At 41.8% G+C, this 19,666-nt stretch overlaps 1 protein-coding gene across 1 annotated transcript in view; it reads left to right on the top strand.

Moving 5' to 3' along the window:
* The first annotated feature begins 1,593 nt into the window (after positions 1 to 1,593).
* The window catches only part of BLTP3B (bridge-like lipid transfer protein family member 3B), an 89,315-nt gene continuing 71,242 nt past the window's right edge, over positions 1,594 to 19,666 (top strand). The window contains exon 1 of the mRNA XM_081084501.1: positions 1,594 to 1,889. Within this exon, the coding sequence (XP_080940627.1) occupies positions 1,846 to 1,889 (44 nt within the window). The 5' untranslated portion in view covers positions 1,594 to 1,845. The remainder of the gene's footprint in view (positions 1,890 to 19,666) is intronic.

Genomic DNA, 19,666 nt, shown 5'->3' with positions numbered 1-19,666 from the left:
AGTTTACACAGCTACAATGTGGCTGAGCCAGCATTTGAACTAGTCTAATGATAGAGCTCGAGGTCTTAGCACTAGTAATTGACCTTCTACACAAGGCTGTTAACCCTTTGATCGCAGGAACATTTGTTTTTATTTAGAGATCCCTAGTTATCTGAATAATGCCTGGTTTATAGTACATGATAAATGCTAATTAAGTAGTCAACCCATATATATTTCCTTTCACTTCTTCAGAAAGGAAAAGGTGTTGGCCTATGTGTAAACTACACCCTCTTCCCCCCATGTCTTCCTGATATATCCCTCAGAGGTAGTGTAATTTCTTTTCCTCTTTTAGACATCACTGGGCAGTCATTTTCACATCTGAAAAATGTTGGTTTGGGGTTGGGTGGAGCAGAGGTGCAGAGCTGTAACAGTTCTCCCTGGTATTTCAACAATTTCCTTCCTTTTTACAGAAATTTTCAAGTGAGACTTTACATCTTTATTTCTTTGGATACAACACCCTAATGAGGTAAGGCTGATATTATTATTATTATTATTTTTTTAATATATTTTATTGATTTTTTACAGAGAGGAAGGGAGAGAGATAGAGAGTCAGAAACATCGATGGGAGAGAAACATCGACCAGCCGCCTCCTGCACATTCCCCACCGGGGATGTGCCTGCAACCCAGGTACATGCCCTTGACCGGAATCGAACCTGGGACCTTTCAGTCCGCAGGCCGACGCTCTATCCACTGAGCCAAACCGGTTTCGGCAAGGCTGATATTATTAACTCATTTTATAGATGATTGAACTGAGGCTAAAAATAAGAATATTAATTTCTTCAGGTTAACTCAGCTAGAAAATACTAGAGCCAGAACTTGAATTTAGGCCTTTTAATTCCCATGTCCTGGACTCCATTAGAGCATGTTGTCAACTTCTACTTCCCTTAGGATTGGAAATCACCAGATGAAACATTACAGCACTTAGCCAGGAAAGCAGACTAGCTTAGCAAAGGAAAAGAAACTGAGGCAAGAATATAAAGAGCCCTAGCTGGTTTGGCTCAGTGGATAGAGCGTCAGCCTGTGGACTGAAGGGTCCCAGGTTTGATTCTGGTCAAGGGCACATGGCTGGGTTGGGGGCTTGATCCCCAATAGAAGACATTCATTGATGTTTCTCTCTTTCCCCCTCCCGTCCTCTCTGAAATCAATGGGAATATATTAAAGTTATATATATATATATATATATATATATATATATATATATATATATATATATATATATATATAGCTGAGTAGGTAAACAGAGCAAAATAAGCTGAGAAGTTTGTGGAACAAATTCTTAGGAAATGAAAAAGAGAAGTCGAACGTGGCAGGAGACTCAGTGATGGAGTCAAGAACAAGAACAGAGGAGGAGAAGGTTTTGGATTGGGAGTCAAAGCACCCAATAGCAGCAGGGCCGCTGGGTTAAGAATAAGGGTGGCAAGGCAGCATACCTTCCGCACCAGTCTGGAACCTGAGTTGCCCCGCTCCTCTCCGCGGTGGCCCCGCCCCATCTCCCCAGACCCCGCCCCCATCCGCTCGCCCCGCCCCGAGCCGGGCTCGCCCCCGCCCTCCCTCAGGTCTCTTAGGTGATGCTGCAGCCAAGATGGCGCCGGCGGTGGCTGCGGCGGCCTGAGCGAGATGCTCCCGGTCCTCGGCGGCAGCGGCGGCGGCGGTGGCCTCGGCCAGGGCCTTGGGTCTCTCCCGGGCGCGAGCACTCAGGCGCCTCTCCTTCTGCCGGGTTAACCCGGACAAAGAGGAGAGACGGCCCCGAAGAGAGGGGGCAGCGAGGAACCGAGAGGAGAGCGCGGCGCCTCCTGCCTTGGCACCATGGCTGGGCTCATCAAGAAACAGATTCTGAAACACCTCTCCAGGTCAGTGGGAGCCGCGGGCGCGGGGGCCGGTGCGCCCCCGCCCTGCCGGGGCAGCCTGCGCCCTCGGGGACGCCGGGGACTGGCCGCCGTGCGGAGGCGACCCTGGGACGCCCCGCTCCCGTCGGGCCCCGCACCTCCCGCCGCCCGCGGCGCCCGGGGCGGCTTCCCGAGTGAGACCCCAGACGGGGGAGAGCCGGCCGACTCGTGGAGGAGCGCGGAGGGCGGCCGGCGGAGGCGGAGGCGGCGGTGGGGTGGCCCCGGCACAGCGTCCGGGGGCGTCCGGGGACACCTCTTGGCGGTCCCGGCGGAGAGGGGAGATGCCCGCGTCACCCAGGTGCGGGGTCCGCGGTGGCCTGAACCCGGGATCGGGATCGGGATCGGGATCGGGCTCGGGCTCGCGTCCCCTCGGAGCAGAGCGGGTCCGTTAACCGCGGGCGCCTGGCGCAGCCCGGACTCCCAGGGCCGAGGCTCGTCTTCTCCGGGAAACGCTAACCTTGTTATTGTTCCGCTCCGAGGCCGTAGCGGGTGTGCCCGTTTGCACAGTTCGGATTTGCTGTAGGGAAACAGCCAGGGTTCCCAGCTTTGACGACAAGCTCTTTCTGGAGGCGTTCAGCCCCACGTCGTCCTTACAAAAGAGTTTTTTTGCTTTTTAAAAACCCGAGACCCATAAATGTCACGGAGTGTCAGCATCTGTGGCCAGAAACCCAAGACTTGTCGTTCTTTCCATTTCATAAGCGGGTTTAGTCGGAAACATGACTCAGTCACGCTGGCAAGTTTGTTTGTTGCTCCTGGCTTCTCCATATTTGCCTCCAGACGGAGGCTGAACGTGGGATCTGGTGTCCAAGGTGTTAACCGCGAACCCGAAGCGCTTGGTTAGGATCCTTTTCTCCGTTATTTGTCTGTAACTTAGTGATTACTTTGAGCTCATTGTAGGGAAAGGCGTGGGTACGACGACTTGATTCTACAAATCGTGGTATACCACAGGTTGTATGTAGGGGCACAACGGTATTTCTGTGATTCAGCAAATATTTTCCATGTCACATTAAATAAGATGTTTTTTTTTTTTAAATATATTTTATTGATTTTTCACAGAGAGGAAGGGAGAGAGATAGAGAGTTAGAAACATCGATGAGAGAGAAACATCGATCAGCTGCCTCCTGCACATCTCCTACCGGGGATGTGCCCACAACTCAGGTACATGCCCTTGACCGGAATCGAACCTGGGACCTTTCAGTCCGCAGGCCGACGCTCTATCCACTGAGCCAAACCGGTTTTGGCTGTTTTTTTTTTTTAAAGTAACAAATTATAGTAGCGTTTATGAATATACATTTCTCAATATTACCACTAATTAAAAAGTTTCCTTTGAAATTGTACGTATGGCCCATATGAACAACTTATTTTGGAAGAAGGTTTTAACTTTCATTGATTAGTTAGGCAATGTCTGACTTATCAGATGTCCTTCAGCCTCTCTTACACTTCCATCCACAAGAATATTCAGAGCTACAGAAAAATGATTTCAGTTCTCTTTTCTCACCCTCCCAAGGGTGTTAGTACGAAGTTCCATTCTAGATGCAAGGGAGGAAAGTTCACTCAATCAGGGAGTGCCTTAAGAGTTTCATTCTCTTGCAGAACAGTTGAGAAGGGCTCTTAAAAAATTAATAGCCAAGGTAATGGCTTACTTCACAAAATAGACAACACCCACATATTCATTATTTGTATGATCTCTGATATCTGTGTTGTAAATAATAGTGAGGATTTTTATTTTTCTCAGAGATGAGTTTTTGAAATACGTGAGTTTTAATTTCATATTTCAAAACGATGTAGGTGACTGAAGAATAGCAAATTTATATTCTTGGATAATCTTTTTTTTTTAAATATATTTTATTGATTTTTTACAGAGAGGAAGGGAGAGAGATAGTTAGAAACATCGATGAGAGACAAACATCGTATCAGCTGCCTCCTGCACATCTCCCACTGGGGATATGCCTGCAACCCAGGTACATGCCCTTGACCGGAATCGAACCTGGGACCTTTCAGTCCGCAGGCCGACGCTCTATCCACTGAGCCAAACCGGTTTTGGCATTCTTGGATAATCTTACTGGTACTGCTGTCATCGTTATGATGTTATTTATAAATCTAAAGGATGACAATAGATAAAATAAGATGATAAGTAAGTTATTTAAGTAGTGATGAACTTTGAAATTAACTGGGTCAAGCTTAATTTTACAAATTATCTGGCAATGAAGATGTCACTATATTGATGTGATTATCTGGCATACAGTTCAATACAGTTTAACAGCAAATGCTTAAAACACATTGCCTTCCAATAATAGACATTTCATATGGCCCGTGCATGCAACCATGGCACCTTCTCCAAGGAGGCCTTAGACCAGCCGTGGGCAAACTACGGCCCGCGGGCCGGATCCGGCCTGTTTGAAATGAATAAAACTAAAAAAAAAAAGACTGTACCCTTTTATGTAATGATGTTTACTTTGAATTTATATTAGTTCACACAAACACTCCATCCATGCTTTTGTTCCGGCCCTCCGGTCCAGTTTAAGAACCCATTGTGGCCCTCGAGTCAAAAAGTTTGCCCACCCCTGCCTTAGACTGACCACACTTTTTTATAGCATTCATCCTTATCTGTCATGCTATATCTTTGCTGTTTGTCTGTCTTCTGCACTTGAATGCAAACTCCATGACGGCAGGGATTTTTGTTTTGAGTCTGTGTAATGTACACTCAACAACTATTTTTTAAAAATCCTCACCAAGGATATGCTTTTTATTTATTTAAGAGAGAGGAAGGGAGGGAGGGAGGGATGGAGGGAGGGAGAGAGAGAGAGAGAGAGAGAGAGAGAGAGAGAGAGAGAGAGAGAGACATAAATATCAATTGGTTGCCTCCTGTAGGTACCCCAGCTGGGGGAACCCAGGTATGTGACCTGACCCAGAAACAAAGCCACCATCCTTCCATGCATCCCACGATGCTCCAGCCAATTGAGCCACACTGACCAGGGCAACAATTATTTTTTGAATGAATGGATGAATGGCACCAATCAACCATACAACTGACTATCCCTCACATTGCCTTTATTTTTTTTTAACTGAGGCAAAACTCTATGCCACCAATGTTATGGTACTTTACCTTGGTTTTTAGGAAGCAACAGGTAATTGAATCACTGAATAAATGTGCTGTTTATTGTGTCCTAGGAAGGAAGGACTAGGAAACTGACTCTTCATATATAGGGTGTCTTCCAATAAGGAAGAAGGCGATCTGGGAACCAACAGGAGAAAGATGATGCTTACTCTGAGCCTTGAGATTGAAGTATGGTGAAATTATAAGCTCAAAACCAGTCTTACCTTAATAGAGGCACACGAGAAACTGGCTCTGAGTAAATGCTGAACTATTTGAGATGTTTAAATCTATATACTTGTTCCTTGCCTAATTGTTTATTTCTGTCCTAAGCATGTTTGTATACTTGGAACTGATCTGAAACTGACAGATACTGGGCTGGGAGAGAAGGTGGGAGAGAGAGAGAGAGAGAGAGAGAGAGAGAGAGAGAGAGAGAGAGAGAGAGAGAATGCCATTTGTATGTGGTGAGGTGGGGGTTGGAGTTCTTAAGTATTAAGAGAAGTGAAACAGGAAGTCTTTGAAGGAGAAATTACTCCGATCTTTCAGACTGTAATTGGCACAAAATATGCTTTGGAAGCTTTCCTAGGGGTGTCCTTTTTCACAAGGGAATGGAAAGTTCTAAAGAAAGTTATAACAAGTATCAGAAAGGAAATAAGAGCAGGAGCTACCTTTCAGCTCAAGGCCTCATTATCTTTTACTGTGTATGTAAGTGAGTGCTTGAGCAAAGGCAAGAGGTAGGGGGAGAGAAGCTGGAAGATGGGGTATATTTAAGCCAAGACCTAAAAAGGGGTAGGGATGATTCAGATACAAATGCTTCCCTTTCCCCTCTGGCTCCAGGCACACTGTAATGGGCACAAGGTTTACTGGTGAGTGGGAGTTGGCAGGACAGACATACACTGCACCTGATGGAGCCTTTGTATGGTTCTCAACCAGAGGTGATTTTGCCCCTCTGGGGAAATTTGGCAATGTCTGGAGACATTTCTAAATGTCACAACTGGGGCATTGGGAAGGGGGGGTGGCTAAGGTTACTAAAGACTATGGGTTAAAGGCCAGGTATGCTGTTAAACATCCTACAGTGCACAGCACATCCCCTTACAATAAAGTATTTGGTCCAAACGTTAATAGTTTTTTTTAAAAAAATATATTTTATTGATTTTTTACAGAGAGGAAGGGAGAGAGATAGAGAGTTAGAAACATCGATGAAAGAGAAACATCGATCAGCTGCCTCCTGCACATCTCCCACTGGGGATGTGCCTGCAACCCAGGTACATGCCCTTGACCGGAATCGAACCTGGGACCTTTCAGTCTGCAGGCTGACGCTCCATCCACTGAGCCAAACCGGTTTTGGCAAATGTTAATAGTTTTGAGGTTGAGAAACTGGTTTAAATTGTACACATGTATGTCAGGTGATTGAACTAGAGTTACTGTGCTAGTGAAAGTTATTTTGTCTGTAAACAACAAAACCTTGCTCTGTTTAACTTAGGTAAAAAGTTAAATGTAACCAAAAGCTGTTGAGGTAGGTCACGGAATAAGGGGAAGGTCAAGAACTAGCCAGCTCCTGGAACCTCATGAAAGAGATCTTGGACTTCAGCACTGTTGGCATTTTGGAGAAGATAATTATTTATTGTGAAGGGCTGCTCTGAACATTGTAGAATGTTGAGCAATATATCTAATATCCACCCACTAGATGCCCATAGCCACCCCCACAGTCTTGACAATGAAAAATGTCTCCACACATTGCTAAATGTACCCTGGGGGCAAAAAGGCTCTTGATTGAGAACCACTGCTTGGGGTGCTATCCCATCTCTCACAACTCCCAATCTGTGATCTTTCCTGTCAAGTTTCAGATTCCTGGGAGAGAGAATCTGTATGGCCCAGCTCTATTTATCCATTGGTCAGTTAGCAATGGCAAAGAATTATAGGTACAGTAAAGATATGGTCATGGGAAGAACTAGTATTTTGAGTCAGGCTTGTTGTCTTTAATAGGCACTGCACTAAATTCCATGACAAAGGGCCTCAAATTTAACTTCATCCCAGGAGGTGACTTAATAAGGAATTCCAGACAAAAGAAGGACATGATCACTAAAGATGCCTGGTTATCAGTTTGGTTTCTGAAGTCCAGGGTTCAGGAGCAGTTGTCTGGGGTGGAAATAAAGAATCTGCGGAGGATCTCTGGTTAATTTAAATAGAATAGAAATGTATTGGAAGGATGTCAGTATCTCACAGAATTTATGGGAAAGTTAGAGAACCAGATTTGGAAAGGGACTGGATCCAGGCTAGCTCCAAGCATCTAGGTAGGAGAAACTACCTGACATCTCTACAAGACACGTTTCCTAAACTAAGGGAAAGGAACAAGTAGAAAGGGAGGGTGGCCTGACAAGATTGCTGAGTATTTGGAATATATGTTATAGAGATTAGGAAGGGTTGAGCATTTGGCAGAATATTGTGACTGACTGGCAAAGTAATAGATTTTAGATTGCCTCACAATGTATTGATGGGCTGGTTTAGGTTGCATAAGAAAGGAAGGAAGGAGGAGGGCAGCAGCTGATAGCCTGTTGAGAAAAGGAAAGAACCGTCCAAGGGTTGGAGATTTTATCTAGGTGGAAGAGCAGTTGAGAAAAACAAATAAAAGAACTGGAAGATTTGGTGGTTTTGTCTGAAAGGGTTATATTAAAGTTCAAGATTTTAGAGGTGGAATGGGCCTAATTTAGTACATGGTTTCACATAAGGCTGTGGAAATTAATTGCTGAAGAAGTTAAGGTGCATGTAATTGGAGATGAATACTGTTAAATCTATAATCGTTCCTCTGGACATTCTTAAAAGGAAATACAACAGATTATTTAGACTGTCAAATTATTTTCTTGAATGATAATTTTATATAATTATTGATAGGCTAATTATTTACATCTTCCACTTTTATGGCAACGATCAATAATTAATTTTTGAAAGTTTATGTATACTAGGTCTTGAGTACTTGGTATTAGAGATACAAAGATGGGTAAGATATGGTCTCAGTTCTTGGAAAACTTCAGTAATTCTCATTCAGGCATAATAAGCATAACTGAATCTAACCTATTTATAGAATATACTGCCATTGAAATTAATGAGATTTGTTTTACTTGGATTAGGCAACTGGGAAAACTTGAGTTAATGTTCCCTTTTAGGATTAATAAATGTACCTTTATAAATTTAGGGATTATTTTTAAACATTTTTGTGAGAGAGAGGAAGGTAGAGGGAGAGAGAAACACCAATGTGAGAGCCAGATATCCACTGGCTGCCTCCCCGCTACCAGGGAATCAACCCTGAGGCATGTGCCCTGACTGGGAATTGAACCAGCAACCTTTCAGTGCATAGGACGATGCCCAACCAATTGAACCACACTGGCAAGGGCTAAATTTGGGGATTTTTTTTTTTTTACTATATTTTTATTGATTTCAGAGAGGAAGAGAGAGGGAAATATAGAAACTTCAATGATGAGAATCACCGATCAACTGCCTCCTGCACGCCCCCTATTGGTGATTGAGCGTGTATCCTAGGCATGTGCCCTTGATGGGAATCAAACCCAGGACCCTTTAGTCTGCAGGCGGAAGCTCTCTATCCCCTGAGCCAAACCAGCTAGGGCTAAATTTGGGGATTTTTTTTAAATTTTAATTTTAAATTTTTTTTTAATAAATTTGGGGATTTTTAAGGTAACTTTTAGTTACTTAAATTGACAGTATTCTTTTTGTTTTTTAAAAAAATATGTTTTTTTTATTGAGAGAGAGAGAGAGAGAGAGAGAAAGAGAGAGAGAGAGAGAGAAAGATAACGAGATAAAGAAACATCAATAGGTTGTCTCCTGTACTTACCCCTACCAGGGATTGAGCCCAAAACTTGGGTATGTGCCCTGATTGGGACTCAAACCTATGACCCTTCAGGTGCACAGGTCAAGGACACTCCAACCAACTGATCCACACTGGCCAGGGCAATGGAGTTTACATTTTAATCAGAGGATGCCGATAATAAATAAGTGAAGTACATTTTATCAGTTTGTGGTATGTGCTGGGGTTGGGGGTGGGGCAGGAAAGGGGATAAGAAGTGCGTGGAGGTAGGGATGGGGTTTGCAGTTTTAAATCTGTTGATTCTAGAAGCCTTAATTGAAAAAGGTGATATTTGAGAAGAGATCTGAAAGAGGTGGAAGCAAATGCAAAGATCCAGAAGTGGAAGCTTGCTTGTTATTTTGATATATATTTAGGCCAGGAATACAGGTGACAGGTGACTTGGAGTGAGGAGAGGAAGATGAAATCAAAGTCCAGGTCTTGTGGGGCCTTGTAATGAGTTGGCTTTTAACTGAGTGGGATTGGAATCCACTGGAAAGCTTGGAACCAAGGACCGCTCTGCACCCAAGTGGAAAATAAGTAATGGGAGGGCAAGGGCAGATGGGAGCTCAGTTAGGTGTTAGCTCTCCAGATGAGAAAGACACTGGCTTGGACCTGGTGGATGCAGTGAAGTTGTTGAGATATCAGGTTTTAGATGTATTTTGAAGGTAGAACTACAGGATTTTGTTGACATAAAATGTGATTGAGAAAGAAAGAGAGCAGTCATGGATGACTCAGGAGTTTTTGACATAAGCAACTGACAAGGTGGAGGTGCTGTTCACTAAGTTGGAGGACACAGGCTTATGGAAGAAGATCAGGAGTTTGAACACGCTAATTTGGATACCTTTCAGTTATCTATGAAGATCCCTTTTATTTGTGAATTAATTTACACTGTATTTATGCAATACAGAATTTTAAGTGTGGATTATTTATTTATTTATTTATTTTGGCTATTAACTGCATTATATAGAAGTATCTGAAAGCAAGCAGGTGCCTGTTTATTTCACATTAATGTTCACATAAAAACAGATTGATTCTTGCAAAAGTTACTTTCAGGAGATTAATTTGAAAACTTTAGGTGAAGAGGGGATGGATGCTTGGTCCACTGAATGTTGTAATATCACCATTCTAGAATCAGAAGGGATTTGTTGCAGTCTGTGAGAAGGTAATTATTAAAACACTAGAGGCCTGGTACATGAAATTTGTGCACAGGTGGGGTCCCTAGGCCTGGCTGGCAATTAGGGCTGGCCAGAGCCTTCCTCCCCTGACCCTCCTCTGGCTGGCCTCACCTTCCTGCCAGTTGCCGGCTGCCGGCCAGGGCCTGCTGGAGGGGGGAAGGGACCACAGGAGGTTGGCTGAAATGGGGAGGACCAGGGGAGGTTGGCCGGCCATAGGAGGTTGGCTCTGGGAGCGCACTGACCACCAGGAGGCAGCTCCTGTGTTGAGCGCCTGCCCCCTGGTGGTCAGTGTGCATCATAGCGACCAGTCGTTCTGGTGTTCCGGTCGCTATGATGCACACTGACCATATATATAGATTGAAATGTGTCATCTGCCTAAGGTTAAAGTTTGACAGGTGTTGAGTGGTTGCGTCACTGATCCAGCACCTTTTTAATTTGATTTTTCTATGCCGCCTGCTCAGGCCGTTGTTCCCACCTAATAGTTTGATTTTCTTTTACTCCATTTTCAGCATTTCTTTTAGTACTCTCATGGTGTTTCACCATACTGCTGCAATATCCCTTAGGAGATTCTTTTATAACTTGGGAATTCTTTGACTCAGCAGTTCTTTGAAGTTGTGGAAGCATAATTTCCGCTGGGGCTGACAAGCAGCCCCTGAGCGATGGAGGAACAGATTACTCAGACACAGTTTGACTGTGCAAGAGAGGGCTAAGGGGCCCCTGGCTTTAGTAGCCAGAACAGCCTCTGTTGCCTGCCTTTTTAGGCCTTCCTTGGAATTTTTATCTTTAGATACAATCAGTAGGGTGAGTAATCTTGGGAGGACACATGTTTATATTGTCCTCTAGGCAAGGGCATCCAGGGATTAAGCATAAGGATTCCAGTAAACACCCAGACGTCTGCATATGCACAGGCTTGTTTGGAAGGTCAAGGAATAATTAAGTCAGAATTCCGATAAACAGGGCAGGCGGCCTTCCACGCATTTCCATTTTATCAGAATGTCCTCCTTACAAACTTTCCAACCAAGTCTCTTATGCTCCCCAACAAATTTCTTACCATTTCTTTTTACTTGCATAATTTTTTTTGCAATATTACTTTTTACAATATTGCACTTTATCTTAATACTACAGTTTCCAGTGTAAACATTTTCTTAATAAGTTGACCCCTTATCAGTTATACATACATGTTTTAAATTCTGCATATTATAATATTTAGGATGAGTAATTTAATATTTCTATTTAATATTGGTATTTAGTCAGTTGATATTCATGATTGGAGCTCAGATTGAATGTAAGTTACAAATAGAAGATTTAATGACTATTTCTATGAGTGAAATATGAACAGTTATATCAAGACCAAGTTATTAAAACAAAATTGAGAGCTGAAGCAAATATGATTCAGGATATAGTAATTTATTGTTTGATTTTTTTCAGGCATTAGATTTACTACTGGTCTGTCTGATAATTCAATGACTTATTTTGAGACTTCTCCCAGACGAAATGAATGTAGTGTATTAGTTTTTAATTCCATATTAGTCTGTCTTTTACGGCTTAATTTTATGTATATATACTTTTTCTACCCCAAAATACTATTGATAGAAACATTATCTGGCTTCTTTTGTCTCTACTCTATTAGCATCAAGTGTTATTTTTGTCTGCTGTTGTGTATTTGTAAACCTTTTGTAATTTTATTGTTAGGAATTAATATTTAGGGATAAATGTAGTAAGTACCAGAAAACTTAGAGATATTAAAATTTGGTAACAGTAAGTATGTTTTTAGATAATAAATTGGGTTTCTGCTCCAAATTTTTCTTCTGCTCTGATGCTTTATATATAAATGAAATACACTATAAAAAGGTGCATTCATAATATGTAAGATTTATTTTTAAGAAATACTATAAATATCCTCATTGATAAGTCATTCATTTATTTTTCCTACCAGTATTTAAAGAAAGTTCTGTAAGATATAAATAAAACTAAGACTTAGGAATGTCTTCTGGAAACAATATGGTAGATGAGTGAGTAAATAGAATTTAAGATAAAATATTAGTTTTCTGAGAGAGGCACAGAGTACTATCTGCAACTTTTAAAGAATTAGAGACAGTGAGATGGAGGTAGTCCAAGTGTCAGAGAAAATTGTAAAGCAATAATGAAATAAAGCACATAAATGACAGCTTGGTGATATAAAATGGGTAGTTATTAAATCTATTTTATCTGACTACAGCATGCATACCAAGAGAGTATTTTAAGGCAAGTATGTAGAGACGTCAAGGATGACTTAGGTCTTCCAAATTTGGCTGCAATTTTATTTTTCATTGTTTCCCAATGCTACATTTCTTTCCCCATCCCCACTTTTTCACCCACCTTTTGTTTTTTCCTGCAGCCAAATTGTCTGTGTCCCTTCAGGAAGGACATCCTCTCAGGCTTCATTTTATACTTGTACATCTTCATAGGCAACTTTAACTAGGCTAGTCTCACTGTTCATCTTCATTTTGAAATGTTTTAGGTCTTAAAATATATTGTTTGTTTTATTTGTTAATTCTGCAGATTGTCATCTCTTTAAAGGGCAGAATCATCCTGATAGGCTCTGAATTCTGAGGACAGTGACTGTGCTTGTCTTGTTCGCCATTGTATCTTTAACATCTGCCATAGTACTGTGGTACATAGCAGTTATTCAGAAACATATTTAGCTGACTGGAGAAATAACTTTATAATACATTGGTCTTCATAGGATACATAGAGCATGAATTAGTTACCCTGAATCCATTTTTGACTGGTTTAAAAAGTTGATTCATATCCAAAAAATTTAGATTCAAAACTTTTTTCCTGATAAATACTATATTTCTCCTATTTATTTTTGAATATACAGATGTAGTTTATTGCTGGATTTTCCTTTCTTTTTTTTTTGTTTTGTTATTTTTCATAGGTAACTTAAGTATTCTCTATGAAATGAAGTGAGGATTATTAGTTTTAACTGGGCCTTTTGACAGTTAACTTGACTATTTGTATTTTTTAGAGTGCTTGTCCTAATTGGTTTCATTTAATGTTGTATTATACAGTTCAGTCTTTGTATAACTTTTGTACAATATAGCCATCTCATTTTTGTTAATTAGCATTTTAATATAAAATTTAAAACATACATATTAATTTAATAGCATAGTAGTAATTCCAGTGGTAAGGAGAATGAAGAAATCATAAATAGTTTATCTTAGAATTTTAGCAGTATTTGTCTTTAGTTAATCCAGTGTGAAATACAACTGTATTTTTTCTAAATGAATCACAGCTAAATATTTTTATCATATCATTCCTTTCCTCTTCCTTCCCTTAAACGTGCTCCCTTCTGTGTCCCCTGTGTACCCATTCCCTGCAGCGATCCCTGCTGGCTATGGTGGAGATTGATGTGCTGTGAATTTCATAATCACCCAAATGAGTACCAGAGGAGTCTAAGAAACCTTGGCAACTGGCTACTTGCTTTCACCAGGAATAGGGACCTTTTGTCTGAAATTTCCTGCCCTCAGGTAATAATTCTATTCCCCACGGTTTTGTTTTCTTTCAATAAATGTGAGCACTTATGCCCATCTCAAAGATACTTAGAGAGCAATTTCTTATTATTTTAGTCAGATACCAATTGCATTAAAAAACACACAGCAGCAATGTAGCTACAGGCTCGTGCAATTCCTCTCTTAGAATATCTTTTCTAATATATAAGGTTTGGCAATGCATTTATAATCGGCTCTTTCTGATGTTGCCAAAAGAAGAGTTTTATAATTTAGAGTCAGATACTTGAAAATAGTAATTAGCATTCTTTAATGGGTAAGACTTCATAGTCTGTTTAATTAATGAGGTATGAAGGCTCTTTTGATAAAGAAAATGTTTTGATCAATTCTCTTACTGAAGGATTTAAGAGTTTATTTTGTCTACTTAATGTTCATTATATTCTTTATTAAGGAGATTGAAATAACTCATGAGCAGCAGTGAAAACAGGTTTCATTTTTGAAGAATATAAGGGCTCCCAACCCCATTCTTTTTCTCCTCCGCCCTGTTCCTTTTTAAAAATTCATTATCAGAGAAAGCAATTAGGTTATAAAACCAGATTCATGTGGAAATGGCGCTGAATTTCTTTCAATTTAGGGTTCTGTGAAAATCCTAGAAACTCAATATCAATGACTACTTCTAATGCTTGGAAAATATATCCACATAAATATTTTGAATCTATTCTAAAAGTCTAGTAAGAAATCGATACTTAAAGAATAGCCATGTGTGGAATTGTGCAACTCATTATATTCATACCCTATTAGTAATGGGACAGTTGATAAACTTGTTGGCCATATGTTAGCTAGCAATTGTATAGCTTTGATGATAAGTACTGTTTTTCCATATTCTTGTCTGCCTTGATTCCATACTATCGTTTCGGTGTCTGGGTCTCATAATTGCCAAGAGAGAGATGCCATGCTTTAACCTTACTTAGGTAGACCATTAGTGAAACCTTTGAGATTCTCTCTAGGATATCGATGGTTAAGAACTTGTTTATAATGGCATTCAAAGATAGTTCTGATTTTGTATATACCTCTAGCAAATCCACTGGGACCTTTGCTCCTGAAGTATAGTCATAACTGTAATCCTCTGCTTTTTCTAGATTGCAGCTCCTTATCTATCTTTTTTGGCCTGGCTTGTACTAAGCCTGTTGGGATGTGGTGTTATGATTTCTTTCTGAGTTTAAACCACAGCTATTCATGAGTTTATTCAAGTTACCTATCAAGCTTAATTACTTGGTAATTTCTTTACCTTCTCATTTTAATCAGTTATGATTCCTTTATACTTAAATAATTCTTGAGTTTATGTTCTTTCTCCTGAACCTAGCACATAGCCGACTTCTTGGCATAAAGTAGATATCAGTAATATTTGAATATCTCTGTTGTCACTACTCAGATTTAACTCATAATTTCTTGCATCAGTTATTGCAACTAAGTATTTTCGTTCCCTTCTGTTCTCATATTTTCATCCTTGGCACTGTTACCAGAAAGATCTTTCCAAAATGCTAATCTTATTTTATTTCCTGATAAAAACTAATATTTTTGTCCAAAACATATTAAAATAGAATGTCACTGCATAAAATAGACAAAAGTACAGTCCCTCTAGTTGAGTTAGTAATTGGGTCAGCTGTCATAGCCTTTCCCTTTTTACTTCTTCCACCTGCGTTGAATCATGAGCAATTTTCTGAAGTGGCACTTTGGGAACAATACTAAAGTGTAGGATGAAACACACATTTCTTGACATGGGATAACAAAGAGTCTTTCATGCTCTGGCTTCAGTCCATCTTTCAAGGCTTATCATTTCTTTCCAAACTACCTGATGCCTTGTACTTCATCTTTGCTTACTGTATGTGAGCCTTGAATGTGCTGCTGCTTTGCTTGAAATGTCCTTACTCTTATTCTTAAAAACTCTTACTCTTAAAACAGCTCAAGTGCTGCCTCCTCCTTGAAGCCTTCCTAAAACAGTATTCTTTAAAAAAAAAAAATTTTTTTATTGATTTCAGAGAGAAAGGAAGAGGGAGAGAGAGATAGGAACATAAATGATGAGAGAATCATTGATCGGCTGCCTCCTGCACACCTCCCACTGGAGATTAAGTCTACAACCTGGGCATGTGCCCTGCCCAGGAATTGAATCATGACCTCCTGATTTATATAGGTCATCGCTCAACCACTGAGCCATGCCGGCCGGGCGCCAAGTAGTATTCTTTCTAACATAATTGATCACCTCTTCCCTTGTGCCTACTTCTTATCCTATTTCATTTTTATGGTAATATCTGTCACACAGTGCCTGGCACATAGTAAGAACTTAATGTACTGCGATAGTTTATTTGTGTGCTTGTCTCTAGTGATAAACTCTGATGTCTTTGAAAGCAGTAATTACGCCTTATTTATCTAAGTTGCCCAAGAGCCTAATCTGCACTCAGTTTTTGCCATGAAGGATGTATGTGTCAGATCTTCCAATGTTTCAAAAATTCAGAAACCCAGATTTCAATATAAGGTTCATCCATTTAAAAAAAAATAAATGTTTTTATTGATTTCAGAGAGAGAGAGAGAGAGAGAGAGAGAGAGAGAGAGAAATATCACTATGAGAGAGAAATATCGATCGGTTGCCTCCCACATGCACCCTGACCAGGGATCAAACATGCCACCTGGGTATGTGCCCTGATCAGGAATCAAACCGGCAACTTTTCGGTGCATGGGATGACGCTCAACCAAATGAGTCACATTGGCCAGGGCAAAGGTTCACCCATTTTAAATGTTAGCCACAAAATCAGGTTTTTTAAAGCACACTATGCAGGCCAGACAAAACATATCTCTGGGTAAAGTATAGCTCACAGCCTAACAATTTTCAACCTCTTCCATTCTTTACATGTTTTTGTGGAAAAACTGGTTAGATAAGATTTGATTCTTTACATGCATATTACAAAACTACCCAAGCCAAACAAAGTCTGTAAATTGAGAATGTTAAAAGAAAGGTAATTTATTATGTGTGTACCTTCCTTGATCCTTGTTCCATTATTGTCATTGTAGGTTTCATAGTAATAATACTTATGCCTTAAATAATAAGCCTCACAAATTGAGATCGAGGGTGAAAATTGCCATGTACTCCTATAGTGCCTAGGAAATGTTAAGTTGCATTGAAATTTGATCAGTGTGATAATGGAAGGGTAATTGATCCTAAAATATTATTGAATTGAAAATTGGTCAGTATGATAATGGAATTTAACTAAAATACCTTTTAAGTTAGACTTGTACAAATTTGGTTATAATTCTTTATTATATAATGAGGACTTTAGATTAGAGGAACTATTTAGGTGCTCCAATTATAAAATTATATGATATTTTTTTGCTAGTATGAACACTACCCTATGGCTCTACCTATATCAGGATGTACTTATGATAAATTACCCTTTTTTGAGTATTCCCAGGACCCAATATACAGAATTTATTTGGCTTAATTATTTTTATGATTTGTAAATAAAGAAAGTAATCCAATCTTGTATAACTAGTATATATAGCTACATCTATATATGTCTTATTAAACAGCTTTACTGAAATATAATTGATTTATAAACAATCAACTGCACATATTTAAGATGTACAATATGATGACATTTTGACATATGCCCTCAAGTTTTTTCATACTTCTTTGTAATCTTCCTTCTCTCCTGCTTTGTCTTTCATTACTATATGATACTAGAGGCCCGGTGCACAAAAATGTGTGCACTCGAGGGGGAGGGCGGGTCCCTCAGCCCTGCCTGTGCCCTCTCGAAGTCTGGGACCCCTCGGGAGATAATGACATGCTGGATTAGGCCTGCTCCCGGGTGGCAGAGGGCAGGCCCAATCCCTAGGTGCAGCCCCTGGTTGGGCTCAGGGTTGGGTCGATTGGGGGGTTGGGACACTGCCCCCAATCACACTCAAGGCAGTGTTGATGGGGAGGTTGCGGTGCCACCCGCTGTCATGCACAGAGCAGGGCCGATCAGGGGGGTGGGGCACTGCCCCCTGTCACTCACAGAGCAGGGCCCATCAGGGGGGTTGGGGCTCCCTACCCTGTCATGCACAGAGCAGGGTCGATCAGGGGGTTGGGGAGCTCCCCCCTGTCACGCATAGAGCAGGGCCCATCAGGGGGTTGGGGAGCTCCCCCTGTCATGCACAGAGCAGGGCTGATCAGGGGGTTGAGGAGCTCCCCACTGTCACTCACAGAGTAGGGCCGATAGGGGAGTTGGGGCACCGCCCCTGTCACACACACAGCAGGGCGGATCGGGGGTGGAGGCGCCGCACCCTGTCACACTCAGGGCAGGGCCGATGGGGAGGATATGGCTCTACCCTGTCACACACAGAGCAGGGCCCGTGGGGGGGAGTTGGGGCGCCACCCTCTATCACCCACAGAGCAGGGCCGATCAGGGGTTTGGGGTGCCACCACTGTCACACTCAAGGCAGGGCCGATGGGGAGGTTATGGCTCTACCCCGTCACACACAGAACAGGGCCCATGGGAGGGGGTTGGGGCGCCGTACCCTGTCACACACAGAGCTGCAGGGCGATCAGGGGGTTGGGGAGCTCCACCCTATCAGGCACAGAGCAGGGCTGATCAGGGGGTTGGGGCGCCTTCCCCTGTCATGAACAGAGCAGGGCGGATAGGGAGGTTGTGGCCCCGTCCCCTGTCACACACAGCCGCAGGGCGATCAGGGGGTTTGGGCGCTGCCCCCTGTCACGCTGATCCCGGTGCCGGGAGGCCTCTCGGCTCCGCTGATCCCGGTGCTGGGAGGCATATTACCCTTTTACTATATAGGATAGAGGCCTGGTGCACGTGTGGGGGCCGGCTGGTTTGCCCTGAAGGGTGTCCTGGATCAGGGTGGGGGTCCCGCTTGGGTGCCTGGCCAGCCTGGATGAGGGGGTGATGGCTGTTTGCAGCTAGTCACACCCCCTTCAGGGTGGGGGTCCCCACTGGGGTGCCTGGCCAGTCTGGGTGAGGGACTGAGCGCCGTTTTCAGGCTGGCGGATGACTGAAGCTCCCAACCTGTCCTTTTTTTCTTCTTTTTTTTTTTTATTCTGGGCCAGCTTTAGCTCTGAGACTTGGCTCCAGTTCTGAGGCTTCGGCTGCTGAAAGCAGGTCTCTGGTTTGTTTGGGTTCTATAATCGAAACACTGTTTCAACTCCAGCTCTGAGATCCCAGCTGATGAAAGCAGGTTTCTGGGGTTTTGTTTAACTTCTATATTTGTAACAATGTTTCAAACTGCAAGCTCAGAGGCCGGCAAGGCAGGCAGGGAACGTTGGTTTCCTCCGTCACTGAATCAAGCAAGCTTCCTGTTCGCTTCAAGCTGCCTGGCTGCCGGCACCATATTGGCTGGCAGTTAATTTGCATATCTCGCTGATTTGCCAATGGGAAGGGTAGCGGAGGTACGGCTAATTACCATGTTTCTATTATTAGATAGGATATTTTATTTTGCTTGGATTAGTTTGCATTTTCTAGAATTTTATATAAATGATCATATAGTATACTTTTTTTCCCCCAGCCTCTTCCCTGCAGCATAATTATTTTACAATTAATCTATTTTGGTTTTATGCATTCTATATTATTGCTGTGTATATTCCACTGTGGATATACCATAACTTGTTGCTGCTCACCTGTTGACTGTCATTTGGATTATTTCTAGTTTTTAGCTATTAAAATAAAGCTGCTGTGAACATTCGTGTGTAAGTCTTAGTGAGGACATATGCTTTTCATTTCTCTTGGGTAAATATCTAGTAGAATGGTTGGGTTATGTGTGGGTACATATAAATAACTTTTTAAGAAACTACTAAACAGCTTTTCAGAATGACTCCAGTGTACATTTTATATTCTCACTAGCAAGTATATGAGAATTCCACTTGCTTCATATCTTTAACAACAGTCAGTATCATTCCTTCCTCCCCCTACCCCCTCTCCTGATGATGTATTCACTGATTTTAGATAAAGAGGAAGGGAGAGAGACAGAGAAGATACATAGATGTGAGAGAGAAACATCGATTGGTTGCCTCCCATACCATTCATCCCAACCAGGGATTGAACCCACAACCTTTTGGTATATGGGATGATGCTCCAACC

Source organism: Myotis nattereri (assembly GCF_964212035.1).
Source record: "Myotis nattereri genome assembly, chromosome: 2".
In the NCBI taxonomy this organism is placed as follows: Eukaryota; Metazoa; Chordata; class Mammalia; order Chiroptera; family Vespertilionidae; genus Myotis; species Myotis nattereri.
The sequence above is the reverse complement of the archived record's forward strand: the minus strand, read 5'-3'. Positions and strand labels throughout refer to the sequence as shown.